This window comes from Typopeltis vanoorti, chromosome 8, assembly GCF_054136105.1.
Source record: "Typopeltis vanoorti isolate ZY-2024b chromosome 8, IOZ_Tvanoo_1.0, whole genome shotgun sequence".
Taxonomy (NCBI): Eukaryota; Metazoa; Arthropoda; class Arachnida; order Uropygi; family Thelyphonidae; genus Typopeltis; species Typopeltis vanoorti.
The window spans coordinates 120998110-121014624 of record NC_143556.1 but is presented as its reverse complement, the minus strand read 5'-3'; the positions used below and the strand labels follow the sequence as shown (position 1 = coordinate 121014624).

General features: G+C 36.9%; 1 protein-coding gene across 1 annotated transcript in view; it reads right to left on the bottom strand.

Annotated features, from left to right (window-relative positions):
- Cubn (Cubilin) overlaps nucleotides 1–16515 on the bottom strand; it is a 2223842-nt gene that overhangs the window by 1852558 nt on the left and 354769 nt on the right. The window contains exon 12 of the mRNA XM_090396294.1: nucleotides 13010–13105. Coding sequence (XP_090252420.1) covers nucleotides 13010–13105 — 96 coding nt within the window. The remainder of the gene's footprint in view (nucleotides 1–13009; nucleotides 13106–16515) is intronic.

Below are 16515 nucleotides of genomic sequence, written 5' to 3'. Positions count from 1 at the left end.
TCTGGTGGGGATAGTGGATATGGATCTGAAATTTAGGGGACACATAGCCAAAATTGGGAAGACAACACAAAGGCTTCTTGTAATGATGCAGAGGACATTGACTTGTAGAAGTAGGGAGATTCTTGTTCCATTGTATAAGGCTTTGATTATGCCATACATGGACTATTGTGCCCAGATTTGGTCACCTGGTTTTCAGAAGGATGAAGAGATGTTGGAAATGGTCCAGAGGCAACTGACTAAGGTAGTCCCACATATAGTCACTTTATGTAAATTGGACATTACATTGAGCAATACATACTCTGTACTTGAGTTGTAAATCAACAGTTAGAAATGAAGAGGTACAGGAAGATGGTTTGATGTTAGGGTGCACAAGGTTGCAATTATCTTCATTCTTATTTATCATCTATATTGATCACATGATGAAAGAAAGCAGCATAAAGAAGATATTATCAAAACTGGTGATTGATAATATCTCCAGTTTTGACAGATAACAGATTAATTTGGAGAAAAATTGTCAGTAGGAAGTTAGTAATGATATAAATTTTTTCATGTAGTACTATCATAATATACTGTATTCCATTCCCCCCAAGGGTATATATATATATATATATATATATATATATCAGAATTTAATGATGATGAGGATGTCAAGAAGAGATAGAGAAAAAGGGTTCATCCCCAGAAAAATTTATAAGAGTGCTTTTAGCAAAGACATGATGACTAGTTATTTTTATTTTTATTTATTTATTTTTTTTTTTTTATGGAGAGTGGTGAGTGGATTTTCAGAGTTAGTTGCAAGGGCTCTGAGAGTGACTAATTTCAAGACGAAGAAAGTTTGGTAGATACTGCATGAAAAATAGTTAGTGCACACCATTTCAATGAGGGTCCAAAGCCTTCCATGATGAGTCTTTGGACCCTCATTGAAATGCCCAGGTAATAATCTTCAGCAGTTAAATCTATTGTACTATCACTAGGTTTTTCCATCTTTATCATGGACTGCAGCTGGAGTTAGCTCTTCATTCAGTGTCTTAGGTCTTCCATTACCATATTCATCCATCATGCTTGAAGTCTTGCTGCAGTTCTTTTCTAGTCGATTTTATTTGTAAGCACCTCTTTGATCAACTGTTTATCTGCCCTTCAACATCCAAACCACCTAATTATCTTACTTCTTGTAAATACTTAATGTTGATTAGGTCTGTAAAACACATTTTGCAGTTCCTCGTTGTTCATATAGGCCAGTAAGATGGTTTATTATTTTTCCGCAATACTTTTCTTTCAAATGTAATAAATTTTCTATCATCTCTCTCTTTGTTGTTTAACAAGTTTTACAGCCATAGGAAAATATCAGGCAGATATAAGTTAAATAAACTTTTCTTCAGCTCTTGTTTGTAATATTCTATATTTTAAAAACATGCAAGAATTAGTAAAACAGCCATGATTTCAAAAAATCATCTAAATGTGGATGAGTTGCTATACTAAAGGTACTGGAAAGGCAGCAACCCACTGAGCAAACCACAACATGGAAATGAAACAATGTTGTCACAATCCATATTAAAAATAAAATATTCATGAAAATCATTTTGTTCTGTCAATTTTGTCAACCAATGTAGATTTAATTCCTTATCAAATTCATAATGTTATTCTAATAACCATCAGAGCATGAAAATATGGCCAGCTATATTTTACCTGACAAAAGCCACACTAATAGTCTCCAATGATATCTGAAATGTATATCTTAATTCTTTTACTGATTAGCACAGTTAGTATTTTGTAGCAGGTGTCCAAAAGGAATACTACTATGGAAATCAAGCACTACTAATAGCTATCATGGAAATCAGAATACAAGTACTGAATAAGAAATATGCATAACTCATTTGGTTAACAACACATCCCACAGAGCCTTCTGGATCTGCTTCACAAATATACATGGTTTCATCTCCAAGAGTGTTCATTTCTATCTCCAGTCTGCAAATTCCCACCTGCTTTACCCAGACAGAAACAGTACTCATCTCAACTTTCCCATTACACACTCTTTGAGCCCTTTTGGCTCAAAAGAGTGTGTAATGGGAAAGTTGAGATGGTGGCATTTGTACATACATTTACTATGATATACCATGTCAGTGAGCATTCAACTTAGAATATTCTATGATCTTCTTTGACTAAAAATATCTCTGCCCCAATCTGTTAAATTTATATGCTGCTTCTATTGCTCCCCAGGTGCCACAAGTCACTTTGAACTTCCTCTCCTTAAATGTCAATTCCCTTCAGTTCAACTTTTTTAACAGCTAGTTAATCTTTCTCAGAGATTTTAACATTCACAGTATCAAATGGTATTTCTTCAACTGCACAGACCAAGCATATAGAAATACAAAAACATTTGCTATCACAAAAAACTTTACACAAATTGTTTCCATGTCCACCAGAGTACCAGATAATCGCAACCACTCTTCAAACACTCTGGTGATCTTTTCCTCACTAGTGATCACTCCAAGTATACTGTGAAAGTGGTATCTTCCTTAGAGAATTCAAACCACAACATTATGCTTATCTCTCCTCCCATCAAGCCACACCCACATAGCCATTCCCAACTAAGAATTATCTGGCATTATAAGAATGCCAAGTGGCATGACTTCTGTGACTGCTACTTATGTCTAATTCCCTTGGTTGGATTATTGCCTTTGGCCTTCTCACAAAGCATCTGCACTGAATGCATCACTAGAGAAATCTTCACCAGTATGGAAGCATATATCCCCAATTTCATGCCAATTTCAAATCCACTGAGTAAGCTTTGGTCCTTCAAAAAGATGCACAATGGCTGTACAAATGAAAACCTAAGCATATCGAAACTGACTATCATTAAGTACCATCTTCCCTCAATGCTTATACCAAAGTCTAACACAGCTTCAAGAATATCATCAATGTATCAAAAAACTGATTTTTAAAGAGCCAAAAGTACAAAACTTGCAAGCCACCTAAATGGCAAGTGTGCCTTCTTTTTTTTTTTTTTTTTTTTTTTTGTCTCTTGTCAAACAGTTATGCTTGCCTGGTTGGTCGAGTGGTTAGCATATTAGTTCTCCAACCAAAAGGCTGCGGGTTCGAATCCCGCCATGGGCATGGATGTTTGTGACTGTCTGTCAAAAATACTGGTGGTGGTGGACAGTAGATGGCATTGGTGTAGATAATGTGATTGGGAGGAGAGGTTAAGTGGTAATGAAGAGTTGTAGAGTAGGTGCCCTCCCTCAATGAGTCTTGGACTCCCTGGAGGTGTCAAATAATAATAATAATAATAGTTAGCCATATCTTTTGCCAGCACTGCTCCAACTGCTGCTGCTGCACCCATAAGGCTCAATTACATAAAAACCCACAGAAAAAGCCATCTCCTTGCATCATACTGTTCCTCAAAAGTATGAACAGATGATTGTAGTATACGTCCCCAACCATTCCAAATGCCTCAAATTCAATTCTCGACCTCCAACATTTTATCAGAAAAATCCTATCTAAATTTGACTCCAAAATATCTCCCATTCCTGATTTCATTCCTTCAATTGTCCTGAAGATTTGTATTCCAGGGGGGGAGCAGATGCCTGTTCTATTTCACCCTTTTTATGCTCTGTTATTCTGCATTGCTATCTTCCATGCACCTTACATATTAGCTCAGTACAACCCAGTCCTAAGAAAGGTGATAAGACCTTACCCTCAAACTACTGTCCAATTTCTCACACATCCTTCTCAAAAGTGACTGAGAGAACATTCAACACCCAACTTGTATGCTACATCAAAACCACTCAACTAATAAACAACTGCCAGTATAGATTCTACAGATGCCAATCAACAGTGGATCTACTCATATATGTCACACACAGCTGAATAATTACTATAAAAAAGTTTAGAGAATCTGATGTGGTTACACTTGATATCTCTAAGGCTTTCGACCAGGTTTGGAACAAGGGTCTATTAAGTAAGTGCTATTCATTAGGTCTGTCTCAGAAGATACACATTGTGCATGATGGTGGACAGTTCTATATTATTATTATTCAGGCCTCCATGGAGTCAAAAGACTCATCATGGGAGGTCCTTCCTAAGAACATAAAGTCTGTCAAGATTCATCGAGGGGAGGTCCCCATTAAGAAACACAAAGTCTATCATACCACTCCTTAAACTCATTGGCTGTTCTCGCTCTCACCACTCCATCAGGCAATGTATTCCATGGTTCAACCACCTTCCACGCAAAGAAATCACTCCTCACCCTCTTGCTCAAAGTTTCCTTTCGTAACTTCCAGGGATGGCCTCTTGTAATCACTCCTTCCTGCTGTTCAACCAAGCGAAAGAAATCCCCAGTGTCAACCCTGTAACAACCTCTCAACAGTTTAAAAGTCTCAATCATATCACCTCTCCTTCTTCTATCCACCAAACTCTGCAGGTCCACATTCCCTCAGCCAATCCTCATAACTATCCTTGTACAGTGCCGAAACCATCTTTGTCATCCGTCTTTGTATCCTTTCTACAATTAATTTATCCCCTTCAAATCCTGGGGACCAAATCTGAGAACAATAGTCTAAGTGTGGTCTGATCAGAGACTTATACAACAGAATGATAACCCTCTTATCTCTGCAGGTCAGTGTCCTTCTCATAATTGCAGCAATCCTCTGTGTTACCTTCACCACCTTTGCAATATGTCCCCTAAATTTCAGGTTTCTATCATTCATCAACCCCAGATCTCTTGTCTTCCCTACTTCCTCCAGTATAACTCCTCCCATAGAGAATGCAGCATCCCATCTATGTTTCCCAAACCTCAAGACCTTACATTTTGCTGAATTAAACTGATATTCCCATTCATTTGCCCATCTATCTAGCTTATTCAAATCCTCTTGCAGGGCTACCACATCCGCACTATTATTAATAATCCTTCCCAGCTTCGCATCATCTGCAAACAACTGAATATCCCCTTGCAGTCCACTGACAATGTCATTGATATAAAGGTTAAACAATACAGGTCCTAGTACTGAGCACTGTGAGGCCCCACTTGTAACCCTCTGTCTCCTTGAAACTGCTCCACCATACAAAACTCTCTGATACCTATCACACAGCCAATCCTGAATCCATTTGACCAATCTGACATCCAGACCCATGTGATGCAAATTAAATATCAGCTTATCATGTGGCACCCTGTCAAATGCCTTCGCTAAGTCTAAGAAAATTGCAGTATATGCCTTTCCCTCATCTAATGTTCTTGTAACTTTATTATAAAAGGCTAGCATATTGCTAAAACAAGAGCGCCCTTTCACAAATCCATGTTGACTCTCACAGATAACATTACCCTCATCTGCCCAATGCTGTATACGATCCCTCATTACTTTCTCCAAGATCTTAACTATTGATGACACACACACTGGCCTATAATTAGACACTTCCAGTCTGTTACCTCCCTTCTGCAATGGCACTATCTTACCTTCCTTCCATTCCCTGGGCACCTTTCCCACAGCGAGACTCTCATTGTAAATCCAGGTTAAAGGTTGTGTCAGTTCCCTAGCACATTCTCTTAAAACTCGTGGTGAAATACCATCCAGTCCCAAAGCTTTACTGACATCCAGAGTACTCAGTATCTGAAACACACTCTCCTCCTGTACATCTAAACCTCGAACCAGCCATATCCCTCTAGCATTAAAACTGATTCCTCTAGGATGAAATACTCCAGTAAAGTGTTCATTGAACAATTCCACTATGTCCTCTGCATCAGTCACTCTATTCCCATTTTTATCCCACAATATCATTCTTCCACAGTCATTTCTCCTCCTACTGGCCACATAGCTAAAAAAATTCCCTAGGATTTTCTTTGGATCTTAGGGCCAATCTCCTCTCATATTCCAGTTTCGCTTTCCTTACCACACTAGTCACTCTTCTGGCCTGTGTCTTATATTCTTCATGCATCTTCTCTTCACCTGTCTCCTCCTTATATCCCTTGCATAGCCTCTTTTTCGCATGCAATTCCTGTTTAATATTGTTTGTCATCCACTTTACTCCAAATTTTGTCCTCTTCTTCACTCGTGGTATACAACTTACCATTGCTGCTAACAAATATTATTTCACAATTTCCCATGCACTAATGATATCCCGGCCTTCCAATTCCTCCCTCAATGAAACTTCCCAAAGTTGACGTCTAAGACTATTATAATCACCTGCATTATAATTCCACATAAGTTCCTGCCTCTTTGATACTCCTGCATGTCTATTCATTTTCCATGTCAAAACCATATGGTCACTCTCTCCAACTGGTGGGAGAGGGGTCATCTCAGTTATAATCAACTCTTCTGATGCTATAACCAAATCTAAAACTCTTGAACCTCTTGTTCCCTCTGTTACATGTTGCCTAAGACATTTGTCCCTCAAGAATTCTAGAAATTCCATTCCCCTATTGCTACATGCATCTTTCTCTCTCCAATTTATACTACTGTAGTTAAAATCTCCCATAACAATCATTCTTCTTGTAATTGCCAAACTTAACTGTCTAAACATCTCCTGGTCCCCATCCTCTGTGCTCCTGGGTCTGTAGCAACACCCCACTAAATATGCTGTCTTGCCTACCTCTACCTCACACCATATGCTCTCAAAATCATTTGTCTCACTTCCTTCCAAAGCCTCCACTCTTAGAGGACATAGGTCATCACTTGTCATATGCAGTACCCCCACCACCATGCTCTCCCCTCCTATCCTGATGAAAAATGCTGTACCCAGCGACTTCTATTCCTGAAAATTCCAGGAACTTCTATGACAGCTCTCCTGGCTGACAATATTCAGGATCTTCAAAATCTTCTAGAACTAGTGAATGAAGAGAGTGAAAAAATGGGATTAAAAATAAACATCACCAAAACTAAATTCATGGTCATAAGCAAGATACCAATTCCTAATTCAGCATCATCATCATCAAAAACCATGGGTCCAATGCCCGTAGGTGTCTGATGCCATCTTGATATGATTCTTTCATTGCATTCCATTCTGTGCAAGATGACTCAGTTTGTGTATAGAGTTTCTGCACCATTTGACGATGTCATCACCCCATTCTCTGTTTGGTCTTCCTCTTTTGTTTTCTTTCCTTCAATCATTCCAAACAGCAACGTTTTTAATTTTCTCTCATCACTCATTCTACATATATGGCCAAACAGACGTAGTTTATTTTTGATTATTTTCTGAATCAGGTTTTCTTTTGGTTGTATTCATCTGTAGATTTCCTCATTGTTCACTTTCTGTATCCAGCTTATTCTCAAGATCTTTCTATAGCACTTCCTTTCAAATGCCAATATCCTCCTTTCAGATTCTCTCAGGAGTACCCAGCCCTCACATCCATAGAGCATGCTGCTGAAGATACAGGTTTCTACAATGCGCTGTTTAGTTTGCATCTTTATAGCTCGGCTCGTCCATATTTTGTCCATGGCTTTTAAATAGTTGTTGCTTTGGCTATTCTAATTTTTATCTCTTTTTTGGGGTCCAAGTCATGCATCATCCAAGATATGTGAAGTGTTTCACATTTTCCAGTTGAAATCTGTCTATCGTAACTCTGTTCTGTAACTCCTGTTGTCCGAATATCATTGGTTTAGTTTTTTCAAAGTTGACATTTAGTGCAAATCTTTTTCCTTCTGTGTATAGTGTTTGCAATGTCTGTTCCAGCCTTGCTATGTCTAATTCAATCAGGACGATGTCATCTGCAAAGCAGAGGTAGTTTATTCTCATGTCATTTATTGAAATGCCTCCACCTTCTTCTTTAATCTTATCTAGTGTTCTTCCCAGATGTGTGGTGAAGATGATTGGTGATATCGGGTGCCCTTGTCTTGTGCCTTGACTAGTGGCAAATCAGTCTCCAGTCTCACCTGCTATTCTGAATTTTGCTTGTGCTTGGCTGTTTATATCTTTCAGCAAGCGGATCAATTTATTGTGCACACCATAGGATTCCAAGACAGCCCATGTTATATTTTGGTCAATATTATCAAATGCTTTTTGGAAGTCCACGAAATAGCAGTATATCTTTTTATTCTTTCTTCAAGCTTTCTCTGCTATTAGTCTTAGCGCGACTATTTGTTGCACTGTACTTCAATATTGTCGAAATCCGGCTTGCTCATCAGGAAGATGTGCCTCTATATGACCCTTCAGGCATTCTGTTAGTATTTTCATCAGCACTTTACCAAGATGCACATTAGTGCAATAGTTCTGTAATTGGTTCATTCTAAAGCACTGCCTTTCTTATGAAGAACAACCAAGACCGATTTTTTTCACTCTTTGGGGGAATATAGTTATAGTAATATTTTATAGTTACTGGCCTGATCTCCATATTTCATTACATAGCTTATGTATTTCTTTTACAAGTGATTCTCCCCCATATTTTGCATCTTGGCTATTATGTTGTCATTTCCAGGATTCTTGTTGTTCTTGAGATGTTTTATAGCCTTATTCACCTCCTCTTCCAAGATGTCATTTTCAAAGATCTCTGCTGGTGGAGACACCAGCAGAGAGATTGCTTTTAGTTCTTTGATTACTTCAGTTGCAGTATCATTTAGTTGATTTTTATATAGTTCGCTGCAACATCTTGTCCATCTGTGTATGATTTCTGTCTTGTCCATCAATACTTGATCATTTTCATCTTTGACTGGTACTGATCTTGTTTGCCACTTCCTATTGACATTTCTTATAAGTTTGTAGACTTCTCTAGTTTTGTGTTCTCCATAGTACTGTTCAATGTCTTTGCACTGGTCCTCCAACCATTTGGCTTTATCAGATCTTGCTGCTTTCCATACTTCATTGCATTTTTGATGGTATAACTCATCTGCTGCCTCTGAATTATCTCTTTTAAGTTTCAGTTCTCTTTTCTCTTGTACCAAATTTTAGGGTTTCCTGAGTTATCCATTTCTTGTTGATTTTTCTCATTCAGGAATTACTTCCTCTACTGCTTTTTTAGCACTGTAGTCAGTCGTTCTGCTCTTGAATTTATATTTTATTTTTCACTTGGGGTCTTAAGCTTAGTTTCCAATATGTTCTGATATGCTGTTCTTAGTCTGTCTTCATTTAGTTTTGAGATGTCTCTAGCTTTTTGGAACTTTCCTTTGTACTTTTGTTTCAACTTTAGTCTTATATTTGCAATCACTAAGCTGTGGTTCAAATCAATATCAGCTCCTTGGAATGATCTGCACTATTGAACTGAGGTTCTCCATTTCTGGTCTATTAATATCAGGTTGATCATATTCCTGTGTTTGCCATCGAAGGAGCGCCACATCCATTTACAACAATCTTTTTGTTGGAATTTAGTATTGCAAATCATCAGGTTGTTATCCATGGCAAATTCCAGAAGTATCTCTCCACGTTCATTTCTTTCTCCATATCCAAATTTTTCCATAATCTTTTCCCATCCTGTGTTATTTTTGCCAATCTTTGCATTCCAGTCTCTTCCAATGATGAGTATATTCTGCTTCAGCACCTCATCAATTTCTAGTTGTAGATTAATGTAATCTCTCAATGTTTTCATCTGCACTCTCTGAAGTGGGTGCATATATCTGAATGGTCGTGATATTAAATGGTTGGGCACCGAATCTTGCAACCATTATTCTTTCACTATCTGGTTTGTATCCTATCATTGCCTGACAGGCCTTGTTTCTTAGCAGGAACCCTACATCTGCTTCATGCTTACTTTCATTTCCTGACCAGAAAAATCTTCCACCATTTGATTCTCCTGACAGTGTCCATCTCATTTCTGAAATACCAATATATCACACCTGTATTTCTCCATTTCTTCTTGAAGCAACTGCAATTTTCCAGTTGCCCAGAGTGTATGGACATTCCATGTGCCAAATGATATTCCATCCTTTTATAGGCCTAAGTTTGATTTTTTTATCTTTGTTTTCAGTAACTGATTTTTCGATCCAACCCTGATTACTCGATTGGGGATGCGGACCTTGTTTGACTGGGCGATTTCCGAGCCAGCATAAGTCTTTTCTTCTGTTCTTTGGCATCAGATTTTCTTTTTACTGTCAGCACATCGACACTTATCTGACAAACCCTTAGTCTTCTTTGAAAAGCTTGATAGATAATCAAAAGGAGCATACAGATTTAGTCTTAGGGCAGTACCTTGATTCAGTACCATCATTGGACTTCTGTGGCATTTTATAGTTACTGGAGTTGTCCACTAACCCACCACATCCTGTTAGTATTGCCGCTTCTTTTCCGGGACTGCTTATTGGCTATTTGCAGTTAGCCAGCATCTCTGGTGGCCATTCCCCGATCTGCAACCTGGGGACCCATCTGGTGGCATGTAGCTTTGCCTCTGGCAGAAAGACCACAGACCGGACTTAATTCGGCACTTTCTTTAAAATTCTCCTAATTCAGCACTTTCTTTAAAAGGAAAACAAATAGAAAGAGAGGCAAAGTTTAAATATCTCAGATGCTGGTTAAATGAAAATTGCAATCCAGAAATGGAAATAAAAGTTAGAATTGAAATGGCAAGAAAACGTTTTCTCTTGATGAAATCAACACTGTCTACCTGCAGTTTAAATTTAGCACTTAGAGTACACATGGTTAAATGCTATGTATGGTCTGTACTGCTGTATGGTGCAGAAACTTGGACCTTGAAGACAACATCAATAAAAATACTTCAAGCCTTTGAGATGTGGTCATACAGACGAATGTTAAAAATCCCATGGATAGCAAAAACATCCAATCAGGAAGTGATGGAACAAATGGGGAAATCATGTGAACTTTTAGATACCATAAAAAAAAGGAAATCAGCATATCTTGGTCACCTACTTCGAAATGAAAAATATAAGATACTTCAATTGATTATAAAAGGGAAGATAAATGGAAGAAGAGGACAAGGAAGATGAAGAAAATCTTGGCTGGCAGACATCAGACAGTAGACTGACATGAACTCTGAGAGACTGCTCAGAGTGGCTGAGAATCGCTCAAAATTTGCCAAGGTGGTCGCCGACCTCCGATAGGAGATGGCACTCAAAGAAGAAGAGATTTCTCTCAGTTATAGAAGGAACTCAATATTATATTCTAATAGATAATCTTAGGTGTTGGGCATTATTCATAACTTATTTTAATGGTTTGAAAAAAATGGTGGTTTGAAATCTAGTGAAATATGAATCATCAATAAATCTTTATTTTTATATATAATTTAGTTTGTTTGGTGTAACACAATTAAAATAAGTTATGAATATTACATTTCATTGTTTATCTTTTCTGCACACTGCCTTTATATGATTACATCTTTGGATTTTTCAATATTATAGTGATTAGTATTTCTATAAGTATTTCTCCATTTAACAAAAAAAGTCTTAAGATTATATTACCAGGTGAGTAATCAGTATTTTAAGAATGATCAGAGGAGTTATATGCATTAGCTCCTCTGACCATTTGTTTATGTATATGTCTTCTGGCATGATACTAACTATAAGATTTAATCCCATAATCATTACTAATGTCATGTGGACTGTATGGGCCAACTATTGATTTATATCTTGCTTCTTTCTCTATTTTACCATCGAAGTCACCGATAACTAATTTCATATAATGCCCAAGTAAAGAGTCACATATTTCTATTTCTTCATAAAATTTATCTTTGACATTGTCATTCTTATCTTCCATGGTGCATAACCATTAACAATCACAATATCAAACAGATGCCCAGAAATACAGATATAATAAAGTTGATCATTTATAGGCATGAAGGCTTTTACATATGGTAATATGTTATCATGCACCATAAATGCTACAGCATTTTCATATCTATCATTATATGTTCTATGTAGAATACTATTCTATTATTATTATTATTATTTTGTAGATTTCTATAACATGGTCATCTCGTTTCTTATAGTCATGAACTGAATATTGCAACAACAACACACTCAAGAAACCCAGGTTTAAACACAATTTTTGTATTCCATGTTTCAACTTTAGTCAGTTCCAATCCAAGTCAGGTCCATTGTGAATACCCTGGTTTGTAAACCTAATGAATGGTTTCATGACTCAAAGCTTTACGATTTTACATTAAACAGGCAGTGAACCCATCATAACCAGTGTGATTGGCAGGGTGGTTAGTGTATCTGCTCTCCAGCCAAAAGGCTGAGAGTTCAAATCCCACTGTGGACATGGATGTTTGTGATTGTCTGTGTAAATACTAGTGGTGCTGATAGTGGGTAGTAGATGGCGTTGGTGTAGATGATGTGGTTTGCTGTAGTTGTGGATTGAGTGGTGGAGACGGAGAGTTCTAGAGTAGGTGCCTTCCCTCGATGAGTCTTTGGACTCCCTGGAGGTGTCAGGTAATAATAATAATAATAATAACAATGCCTATCCTGGAGGACCAGGTGTCTCTCTTAATCTGATCCCTATCCTTTGACCTGACTGGCATAGGAAACCATATAGGTAACTGTATGGTTTCCTATGCTGCTCAGTGACACAAATAGCTATGCTGCTAGCACAGCTATTTGTGTCACTGAGACATGTAAGCTTTTCAACTACAAGCTGGAGACACTAATGGAAAGGCCTGAGTAACACTAATAATCTCTTGTGTTATCCTAATAATGTACTGGAAGCTTAGAAATTTTAGAAGCTATAGAAATTTTTTTTAAAAAAAGTACAATATGTAAGTTTTGAAATCCGATGTTAACATTTTCTTCTTTCTTTGTTACCTTCAGCAATACTATGATATTAACATTTAAACCATCATTAAAAAAAAAAAACTATTATTTTTTTAAGGTATAAACAATGAACAAAATACAGTAGTTGCAAAATGCCAATTTTATGGTGGTCATCTACAGAACTAAACAAAATCATGATAAGGCTGCTAATCTGGAGTGGCCAGTTCACTGAAGTCAAGATGTTGCAGCGTTTACTTTAAATAAGATGTAATTTAATTTAATTTAATATACTAAACGCTGTAACATCTTGACTTCAGTGAACTGGCCACTCCACTTTTTAAACTTATAATATTTTTAAATCTATATACATATACTACCATAAAACGTACCTGTATTCTCAAAACATGTAGCTAATGAATGACAACCTCCATTATTTGAAGCACAAATGCCAATATAGGTACATATAGTGCCATCACCAGCATAACCTAGAAGAGCGAGATATGGTTTGAAAATATTTATGTGATCAGTAAATATAGTAAAATAAATAAAGAGATCTTGTTAGGTTAAATGAACAGAACTCACAGTGCACACACCAAGAAACAGTTCTGCATTCTAAATATCTATGAATGTATGGAATTTATACAGTGGGTGTCTGCTTACCATAATGGGGGCTAGATTTTATTTCTTTTTTTTTCTTTTAAAAAATTATCTAAATGTTGCTTTATGTTACTATTATAATCATACAATGTATGCATGGTGTTCTAATAAAGAATATTTTTAAAAAAGTGTTTTTGTGGCCTTTTTTCCTTTTTCTGTTTATGGAAATTATGTTAAAATAATAAACATTGCTGTAAATTACACACTACAGAGTTTGAATGACTGCTGAAGTTTTAAGGATATTTTTGATTTTAATAGAATATACTGCACATATTTTATTTATTGTGAGGATATCAGGTGGGTGACATTAATTTAAGTTAGAGTAGTATTTTTTAAATTTAGGCACTTGTTTTTGAATTTTCATTTTTATGAATTTATGTTCTTCTGGTTTTTTCTTGTGTCTCCAATTATTATTATTAACACTAAACTTCCATGGAGTCAAAAGATGCATAATTGGAGGCAAACAGTTATATACAAAGTCCATCAAACTGTGCTTTAAATTCATTCAATGTGTCTGCATTCACCACAATGTCAGGCAACACATTTCACTCACCAACCACTCTTCAAGGAAAGAACCTGCTCCTTATGCCCCCTGTTTTCTATCTCTCTCTCTCTCTCTCTTGATTATAGAAGGAACTAAATATTACATTCTAATAGACAAGCTTAATTGTTGGGCATTATTCATAACTTATTTTAATAGTTTGAAAAGATGCTGGTTTGAAATCAGCATTACTGAATTTATTGTCTGTGTTTGTACTTTTCATGCTATATGGTCCAGTCCCGTGTGTTCTGTTACCAGGTGATTTCTCCTCATCCTTATTTTTTTTTTTTTAAAGGTCCCCATGATTTCTCACAAGCCTCTAATTTAGTTGTTATAGACAAAACCCTCTGGTTAGGAAGAGGGTCTCGAGCTGTCTAGGATATGAAGAACCTTTATCAAGATGTTTCAACTGAAGGTGAGTTAGCTTGTCTCATGTGGAGGTCGCACGACTTTTCTCCCAAAAACTTGGGTTTCCCACCTCGCAAACACACACAATTTATAGAGATAGCAGACAATGCAGATAGGATTAACTGCTGCATATAAGCAGTAACAGGTTTCTAGAAGCCATTCAGCCTAATAAGAAAGGGAAGATGGGAAAGATGAGCAAATTACACTTGGATTTAAAAAAAAAAAGTGAAAACTTTAACAAAATGCCTTTTGCTTGGATGGGGAGGAAAGGTGGAGGAGGAGGAAAGGAAAACTCTTAAGAAGAAAAAAAAAATATATATATATATATATATATATATGGAGTGGAATGATTTCCTTTCATCCATACCGATGGTAGGGGCAGCTATGCTACCATACTAGGAAAGTAACTACGAGCAAGTTGGTTTCCCATTTCCTTCCTTGCCATGCTATGTCCTATGACTGTATCCTGAGTTCATGGGTCTGGTTTGCCTATTTGCAGGATGAAAATCCCAGAATAAAGTGGGGGAAAAAACCCTACTGTCCATGCCCAAGACCAGCTTAAGGAAGATCCTTAAGCTCCTCACGTCTTTGGCAGGGACGAGGGAAATCCAACTTTCTAATTAAAACAAAGCAATTTGATGGGCACTGAGAGTTATGGCTGCCAATATGCTTTCTGACCAATGGTTTGAATGTTTAAGTGAAAGAATATCAATCAAGATCAGGGGGTATGTGTTGGGAGTAAACTTGACTCTCCTTGGGGTTACATGCTCATTAGATGTGGTGGGTAGAGCCCTGGTTCTGCTAGTCATGTAAACTAGCCAATTTACATTAAGCTCTCTATAAAGAGTAACCCATCAGAGGGAGCTTGATGATATAAGGTGCATTAAAGAGCACCTAAGAAAATCATGTGTGGATGGCCAGATTCAGGTTGGTTGGTTGGTTTATAGTTTATTTGGCACAAAGACAACACAGGTCATACTGTGCCATACTAAAGGTTACAACATTAGCATTTACAGAAAATTGTAAACAATATGTCTGTACAAGAATCTAGTTCCACAAAACAGCATCTATAGATAAACAGAACTGCTGCAGAGGAGGGCACAGCAACACACAAGGTAAGAGGTTATTACAGTAGTGCAAAAATAGTTAAAAATATGAGTTAATACACAATATACAAAACATTAAGCCAAGGAATACAGTATCTACATTCATGTAAAATTATAATAGATGCTTTTACAGCAGTAAAAAAATAGGCAAAAAGGGATTATTATACAGTGTGCATGGATGAAAATTAAATTTAGCAATGTAGTATAAACAGAATTTAGCAACGGCTCATGAGTCAAGCTTGGTGGACATGTGTAAGAAGAGCTCCAGATTGAGATAAGTAGTCTTGGAATAATTAAGTATATATGAGAATTTCTTCTAATAAGAGCTGCTGTAAAAGTTGTGTGCTACCAGTATTATTAGAGTGGGGGATTTTCATTTTTTCATTTGCCTAAACTTAATTACGAATTCGTTATTATTAGACCTTAGAGTAGAAACTGGCAGAGGATGCATGGCGGCAGTTTTGTCATTCCATGACTTTAATTTAGACTTCAGTCATTTCGTTTAGTGTGAGGTGTGCTATATGTATTCTTTCAATTACATAAATGATTTGTGGATATTTAGGGCGAATGGAAGGAGGGTGTGTACGAAGTGTTCCCTGAGCGAGGAATTGATGAATGCAAATATGAAATTGATGACAGAAAGTGTTAGTAGCAAGAATATCGTGAGGAAAATGAGTGCACATTCGAAAGAGAAGGATGGTGTGGAAGAGAGGCGAAAGAATGTTAAAAAATCAGTAAAAAATAAAACGAGTGATTTAAAAACTGTAAAGGATTTAAAAAGGACAAAAGTGAGGCTAGAGTAGTGGAAGGAAACAAAATTGAGAGTACGAATGAAACTGGAAATGGAGTGATGCAGGAATCGAAAGCGGAAAAAATCGAAAGAATGAACGACAGCGAAAGTTGGATGCATGCTGGACCGAAAGTACGTAAGCACAGAAGGATGAATGAGAGTGAAAGTGAGAAGAGGGGATCAAGATTAGAAAATTAGAAAGATTGAATGATAGAGAGAATGTGATGCGAGATTCGGAAGTTGAATTGGATTGGATGAAGAAAGAGATGAAATGGATGCAGAATGAAATTAAGAAAATTTGGGTAAAAACAATTAAAACAAATCATGATGACACGAAAGCATTAACGAAAGATGAGCGAGTGGCGTTGTATGGCGATTCCATTATTAATGGTG